The sequence below is a fragment of the Helianthus annuus genome, chromosome 9, assembly GCF_002127325.2.
Source record: "Helianthus annuus cultivar XRQ/B chromosome 9, HanXRQr2.0-SUNRISE, whole genome shotgun sequence".
In the NCBI taxonomy this organism is placed as follows: domain Eukaryota; kingdom Viridiplantae; phylum Streptophyta; class Magnoliopsida; order Asterales; family Asteraceae; genus Helianthus; species Helianthus annuus.
In genome coordinates this window covers 174,528,562-174,536,495 of record NC_035441.2, presented here as the reverse complement: position 1 = coordinate 174,536,495, position 7,934 = coordinate 174,528,562, and the positions used below count along the sequence as shown (strand labels likewise).

Here is a 7,934-nt window from a genome sequence, read left to right as displayed (position 1 = left end):
GGTACTATACGTACCAGGCTGGCTGTTTCCTAAGAGCGTCCACAATAGTCTCGCAAGCTCGGACGACAATAAACTGTTGAACAATTATCTTATTTTATTTGATCCGCCTGTGGATCCGTTTCAACTACTCGTGATATTTAATATTACATTTTATTTAAAGTTGAAATGAATCTATTTCTGCTTCCGCTGTGCATTATTATATTGTGTTGTTTGTCTATGACGATGCCAACTACGTCACCATACCCCACACCAGGCCCACCGGTGACACGTGGAGATCGGGGTGTGACAATAAGAAACATATGTCAAATGGACACACTATTCTATATCAAACTTGTAACGCCTCGTATTTCCAAATTTCCATGTTTATAGAAAACTCGTATTCACTTTCTATTTTAAAATCCGCAGTCGAAATCGGACCGAGAAAAAAACATATTTAAAACGACAAGCGGCGCATTTTACACAATTTTAGCGCAGCCGACGAGCGAACACGGCACACATCGATTTCCGACTCCCTCCTACGTATTTTAATCCTAAAATACTATCCTACAACATTACACGTCGTTCGGGTTTTGAAAACGGTTCGTAAGTGCGATTGGGCCACTTAACACACGGGGATTGGGCTTGTGGGCTTTGGGCCCAAGCCTACTAGACAAACCCTAGTATGTAAAGTGTGCAAACCCTACCTATTCTTATGGTTAACAGCCGCTCATCATCATCATGTTCCCTCCCATTTATTTTTTTTCTGTATCTTATCTTCTAAAACTCCCACATACAAGAACCATATCTTCATATCTTTCAAATATACACACACATATCTGCCTGCTTCTTTCTCGATAGCTACCTGCAACACAAAGAGACTCCATCCTCAAACTTTTACACCCCAGCTGACACCTACAACACCTGCAACCCCACCCTCTTCCTTCGATCTGTGTAAACGACCACCACCACCACTGTCTGGTGGTGGCGAGACGACGAAACGGAGAAGATCAAAAGAGTCGACGAGAGAGAGAGGGGGGTAATCGGCTGTAGTTCGACGGCGTACAGCGGCGGTGGAGCCGTCTACAGCAGCGACGGTGGAGGGGTTTTATTTCATTCCATTAGGGTCACCAGTTCAAGTCAGATTTACGCTCAACAACGGATTCAGATAAGTTTTGGTTCAACATTTCGGGTTCTGTTCGGTTCAATGTCGGAGTAGAATGGGTTTCGATTCAAGATGTGAACTCGGTTCAGTCATGGCATGGTTCAGATTCAAGGCTCGGGTCTCGACATCAGTTGGTTCAAGCTTCAGTTGGTTTTTTCCGGTTCGGGTTCGTCTGAGTTCAGTTTTGCTTCGGTTTCGACTATCATCGGCTCAGGTGGTTTAGTGCTTGTTTGGTTTCGGGTCTCGGTCAAAACGGGTCAGTGGTGGTGCTTGGCCCGGGTTTTAGCTTGGTTCACGTCGGGTCACGGTTCAAGTACGAGTAATTCGGGTTTCGGGTCAGCCACGGTTCGAGCTTGGCTCGGGGGTTATGGGTCAGACTCAACTTCGGTTTGGTTTGGTTTGGTTTGGTTCGAGATGATTCAAGGTCAGGTTGCTCGGTTCAGTCAGTTCGGATCAGACCCGGTCAGCTGGTCAGGCACGGTCAAAGCAGGTCAACGAACAGATTCGAGTCATGCCGGTCAGCTGAGGTCAAACTCAGTCAACGCGAGCTCGGTAAACTTTTAACAACGTAAATTTTATTAAGTTATTTATATTGTTTGTACATGTTATCTAGTTTAAAACCGAGTTCAATAAGATACACTTATTGATTTGTTATGTTTTGACACATCGATGGAAATGTTATATATATTTTGATATTTCGTTGATTATTGTTGCATTTTGACCAATATAAGCGACAACTGAGTTGTCAGGATCCTCCACAAACAGATTTTCGGTGAAAATACATATGAATATATGTATACATTTTTATAACCGAAACACCATAAAAAATGTATCGGAACTCTAATGAAGTTTATAAAGTAAATATAAACGAATATATTATTTTATGTCGACACTTTTATAACTTCCAACGCTCTAATTCTTTACTTATGCGAGAACGAGACTCGTGTCCTTCAAGAACTGAAAGGTTACCTCGGTGTCCCATCCTTCAACTCTTCAACTCTCCACGAGACATGGAATGCGTTGCGAAACTGTGAGCGTACTCGACCCCTTTTTCGCTTTAACGCATTTTGGGGTGCAACATGTATCAACTACAAATCTACTTCACTCAATTGAATATAATTAAATACTCAATCCATCGAACACGTATTTGTTATGCTTAGGTTGTTTATGCATGTTAGTTTCAACTGTATACCCATGCTATTTGTTATGTTTATGCTATTTATGCATTATGCGTGTTATTTCCTACTTGAATATCCTTACTATCTGTTATGCTTAGGTTGTTTATGCATGTTAGTTTCAACTGTATACCCATGCTATTTGTTATGTTTATGCTATTTATGCGTGTTATTTCCTACTTGAATATCCTTACTATTTGTTATGCTCAGGTTGTTTTAATATGCTAGATACAACTCGAATATAAATTGCCACGTCGGATTGAGATAAACTTTTATACTTATACTCATAATCAAACTTGTATGCTCGCCAATACTTTCGTATTGATCTATGCTTTTAATACATGCTGCAGGATTCTGATGATGCAAGGAATCTAGTAGGATTGCCTAGAAACGCATTAAACTTTAATACTTGTTGTATCGTATTGTATTTTCAAACATGTTGTATTTTGTTTTCAAACCTTGTACTAAACCGTTATTATTGAAATGAAATTTTATTTCTTTCATACTTGCCGTTATTCAAATTTGTTATATTCTAGTTCAATCAAAGTAAAAAGTAATTATTAAATACTTGACACAAATAGCGTTATGAACACTCTTGCAATCTAGTTTTCGTCTCATCCCGATGTTTCCGTCATCGTTTGGGGTGTGACAAAACTCAGCCAAACTCCCCCACAACATAAATGTCCACTTTTCAAAGAGAGAAAACCTCTGCATTTTGTTGAAATATCATTACCTAATATACACATTTGTTTACTTTCTAGCATCTACAACACAATCTTTATGCAAACATCAACCAATAATTTGGAAAATGAGATTCATTATTCCTTTCATTTAATTTTAAGGAACATTACACATGTACATTTATACAACAACACAGATCTAAGGTTGAGAACACTTTAAAAAATGAATTGTACACGACAGTGATTACTTCACACACCACAGCCACTAAAAGATCCGCCGACTTTCCCTTAAATTATTGAATGAAATCAACTAAATATATTCATAAATTTCGAAAAACAAAACCCAACAGTTGTAACTCAAATACGAGCACACCATGCTTTTGCATGATCATCAGAAACTTGATGATAACTTTTGAAGAAGGCCTAATCATGACCTATCTCTTCCCTTTCTTCTCGGTATCGCACATGTTCTTAGAAGCACCAGTCGTAACACTAACCCTCCCCATCTTCAAAAAAATCAAAAGCCTTCTATCTCGATGTAATTTCCATTTGGAAACTTTGTAATAAACACATACTTAACCCACAGAAAAAAGCTTGCAAAAATAAACCACAGGAATCAGTTACATATTGCAAATTTGCAATATCAAATGGAAAATAAAGATTGATTGGTAAACCGGTCTGGTAACCGAAACCAAAACTGAAGCCAGTTTGAGATCCAAAACTGAAACCGATATAAATAGAAACTAGTACAAGTTGTAGGTTTCTAACCAGTTTATACTGATCTCCTTGGAAAACGATTTAACCCCAAGAAGTAAAAATTGGTCAAGATACCGACCAAACCCGAAACTCAAGCCTATTTAAACCTGATTTGTATAGCTCTACATACCGTCACAGACTTGGTGCCAACATAAAACCCCCCAATGTTATACAAATAAATCAACACGTATATAAAAGTATCCCCTTCATGAACCTATAGTACTCCACTGAACCAATTATTCCAATAAATCAAGGCAATGCAATTGACAAATAAATCGCTCATGATATCAAATCATTCCAGAGGATTCCAATCATACATTATGTGCTTATAATAAACCAAATTACTAACCATAATAAAGATATTTGTTCACTCAAATACAAAGAAAATCAGCATCATTATTATCATAATGAAACATACCATTTCATTTCAACCCTTCATCTTCGCTGGTTTCTTTGGGACCTAGGGGTATTGTTGGCATTGGAAAATGAAAGTTTTCTGCACCAGCAAAATCTAGAGCTTCCACATATCGGCTCTAGAAAAAGAGATACAATCTTGAGTGTAGCAAAAGCCTCATTCGCATCACCCTTTGCTAGTAAAAGTTGACTTGTAAAGTTGCAACCAAACATATACAATAACTACAAATTTTATAGAATCAGATGCATTAGTGCATGTAGAAGAACCTGGTTGGTCTATTCATAAAAAATAAAAAAAGCAATCTTGGGCAATATCCACAGTTGTATGACACCACTTGAAATTTGTACTCTTCTATCTGATTGACTTCAAATGATCGGTGCAAGAAAACAACCCATTATGTTACATTTCCCTATCCAAGTAGAAGGCTCATGTATCTCAACTATGGAAGCTTTATTGTATGTAGTACTGAGTTGCCAAAAGGAAATGTTCTTTGATGTGCTAAAAGTAGTTTAATAAAAACAAACTAAATTAACCTAATCTAGACATAAAGTAATACTCTAAACTCCACTAAACTACTAACCGACAAGTGAACCGATCGACTCTAGTAAAGCTAAGTAAGTTTGGATATCAAACCCATAGGACTATATTTAAATACGTTAACTAGACTCTATCTAGACCTAGACTAACACGGACACGACACCAACCATTTTTATATTGGGGGAGGGGGTTTCTAAATATCCTAAAATTGTGATTTAATTAAATTAATTAACTAAATTAACGAAGCACAAACTAACTCGGATTTTACTCAGTTGATGGAAACGACTGCCTAGACTGGAATCTTGGATTGTGACAGTAGTGACTTATTATGATTATTAATTATTATGGAGCCGGGATCTTTATATTCTAAACCGATCGAGACATCGAACAAGACCCTCGACCCTTCTCTAGAAGACACTTATGGAACTCTAAAGGTTGTTACGGTCACCAATTGTCTAGACTCCATCACGGGTTATCTAAGTGTTTACAAAAGTATACTAATATGATTTACTCCCTCACAGGCTATAAACCTAGGATAGACTTCGAATCTCAATTTGACTTGTTAGACAACAATCACTAGGGCAACTAGTTCAGACTCCTCACGAAGACCCTACCTAGCAATTTAATGACGAAGACCTAACAATAATTTCGCACCTCATAGCTACTGAAATTAGTAGAACACTCAAAATTACTAAATTGCCGATTATTACTTCTAAGGTGTATTGGCCAATTAACCTTAAAGATTATAACATAAATCTATAATATAGAATGAATCTATTCCATGAAAAATATTCACCTAGACTCATACGAAGTAACAAAAGACAATTAAACAATTTTAAGCATGCAAACACATCAAACCAATAAACCAAGTCGACTACCTTTGCAAAAATCCATAATAATTAAATAAACATAATAAAGTTCAAAACTTTACAATCCCATCATCACAGTCTAGGCAGAAAATAAACTTAGCCGATCATAGTCATTAAAAACGTCAACAAAAGAGTATTTTTGTAAACTAGAAACATGATCAAAGAACAAGAAACAAAGATATAAGAAACCCGGATGGCAAAACACGACCCGAATGCTTGTCTTGGCTTCAAACCTTCAACCGGATTCAAGCTCTCAAAAACGCTCCGAAAGGCTTAAACTTCAACTAGTAATTCGTCCAAGCTTATGCAATTTCGTAATTAGGGTTAATGTGTAGTTCTTTGATGATTATATATAATTTCAGCAAGTTTCCCAGCTCCAAAACGACTCTGCAGCGAACTTCAACCCCTTCGCGCTATGCAAAGGAGATATACTCAATTGGTCACGCAACGTGGCGTGTAATAATTGATTTTTATTATTTTAAATTTTGGCGCTACGCAAAGGGCTTTTCTCTCTACGGTCGCGTGACGCGACACTGTAGGGCTGTAAACGAGCCGAGTCGAGTCGAGCTAGACCCAGCTCGAGCTCGGCTCGAACTCGATTCGAGCTGGCTCGGCTCGAGCTCGAATTTCAAATCGAGCTAAGATTTGAGGCTCGAGCTCGACTCGACTTGAATTCGAGCTAGCTCGGCTCGGCTCGATCTAGCTCGAACTAAGAAACAATCGCAAAATTTACTACTTAAAAAGCCCTTAAAAATGAATTTCTTCATGAACTAAGGGCCATAATTGCCATTTAATTTAACCATACGGCTAAATTTGCAAGTATAAATAGTTAATTCACTTTGTACATTGTCTTTACCTTCTTTTATAGTGGAGATACTCCCTTTCTTTTTGTTTTGTAAGCTATGTGGGACAAAAAAATGAAGGATGTAAACCTTATCGAGCTAGCTCACGAGCTCACGAGCCAAGCCAGGACAAGCTCGAGCTCGGCTCGTTTACAAATCGAGCCGAGCCGAGCTGGCTCGTTTACTGCCGAGCCAATTTCGAGCCGAGCTTTCTTCGAGCTTTTTTCGAGCGAGCTGCGAGCCACGAGTTTTTTGAACACCCCTACGGCGATAGGCCCCTTTTCCAGATTTTATTCGTTTTCAGTTCCCGTTCAGCTGCGTCACGACACGGTTCTCGTTGCTAACTCTTTTCAGCATATTTTCTAGCACTTTCCTAACTTTGAGCAACCAAGACCTGCATTTCATCAAACAATCAAAAGTAACTAATTCTAACTAGAAACTAACGAAAACTATATAAACTTTACACGATAAATGTATGTATTTTGCAATACATCATTCTTCCTTCTCTCTTTGTTTTTTTCTCAATTTGCCCAATGTAGCCTATAATAGGCCTTTAGGCCATTTAAGATGGCTATTCCTTCATATGTAACATCTGCATATAAGAATATTCATCAATTTCGACAAAGCAAACAAATTAGAATTACATCATTCAAAGTTTGGCGTGTAAAAAATTATATGTTATTGTTTTTAGTGATTAAACAATAAAACATTACATATTGGGAAACATAATCAAGCAACAGCAGTGGTCGCAGACCGTCGGTTGACGATTCAAAACTGATTGGGAATCATCAGAGGTAGGGCTGTTCACGAGTCGAACCGAACCGATCAGACCTTTGCTCGTGCTCGGTTCGTTTACAAACCGATCCGAACCGAACCGGGTGTTTTTTCAACCGAGCCAAAGTCGAGCGAGCATCTTTCGATCCGAGCATTTTTCGAACGAACGTCGAGCGAGTATCGAGCGTCGTAGAATAAACAAGGAAAGTGGCGATGGGAGTGCTAGTTATTAGAATAAAGTGCAGTTTTCGTCCCTGATGTTTTGTCCAATAGAAGACAATTAAAAATTTAACAAATAACAAGGAATACAAAAACACTCAACTAGTTCTATCGAGATTAACCAAGCGGGAAGATAAATCATCGACCGATTGAAACATACCCCTGTTCTATCGGATGTTTGAAATTGAATGAATCGATTGAAGCAAAACCCTAACGAGTTGGCGTCTTGGCGAGTGGCGATGGAGAAACCGAATAACGATGGCCAATGGGGGCTTTTGATTAAGGTCTTGCACTTCTGAATGAAATAGCGGGTTGAGACTTGAGTATCGATACACGACGCTTCACATTTTAGTATTTGAAATTTTGACCCAATTACTCAAATGGAAATTTAAGTATTGGATAATGGACAATTGGTATTGAATTTCAATTCTAATTACTTAAATAAGCTCTATTTGGATCTTGGACCAAACACTGTTAATGTTGGTCTCTAGTCATTTCATTAAAAATGATACATACACAAACACAA

General features: G+C 38.1%; 1 protein-coding gene across 2 annotated transcripts; it reads left to right on the top strand.

The window, feature by feature from the left end:
- The first annotated feature begins 705 nt into the window (after window positions 1-705).
- On the top strand, window positions 706-2,817 carry LOC110879714. 2 transcript variants are annotated; one of them, XR_004867871.1, is made up of 2 exons: window positions 706-2,171; window positions 2,667-2,817. XR_004867871.1 is itself a non-coding variant. In XM_035977888.1 (2 exons), exons 1-2 carry the CDS (start codon window positions 1,238-1,240, stop codon window positions 2,796-2,798), a joined length of 588 nt encoding a protein of 195 aa, XP_035833781.1. In that variant the 5' UTR covers window positions 706-1,237; the 3' UTR covers window positions 2,799-2,817. The 2 variants fall into 2 exon arrangements, 1 of the variants encoding a protein (XP_035833781.1); XM_035977888.1 differs by having other exon boundaries at window positions 706-1,693.
- Window positions 2,818-7,934: the final 5,117 nt, after the last annotated feature.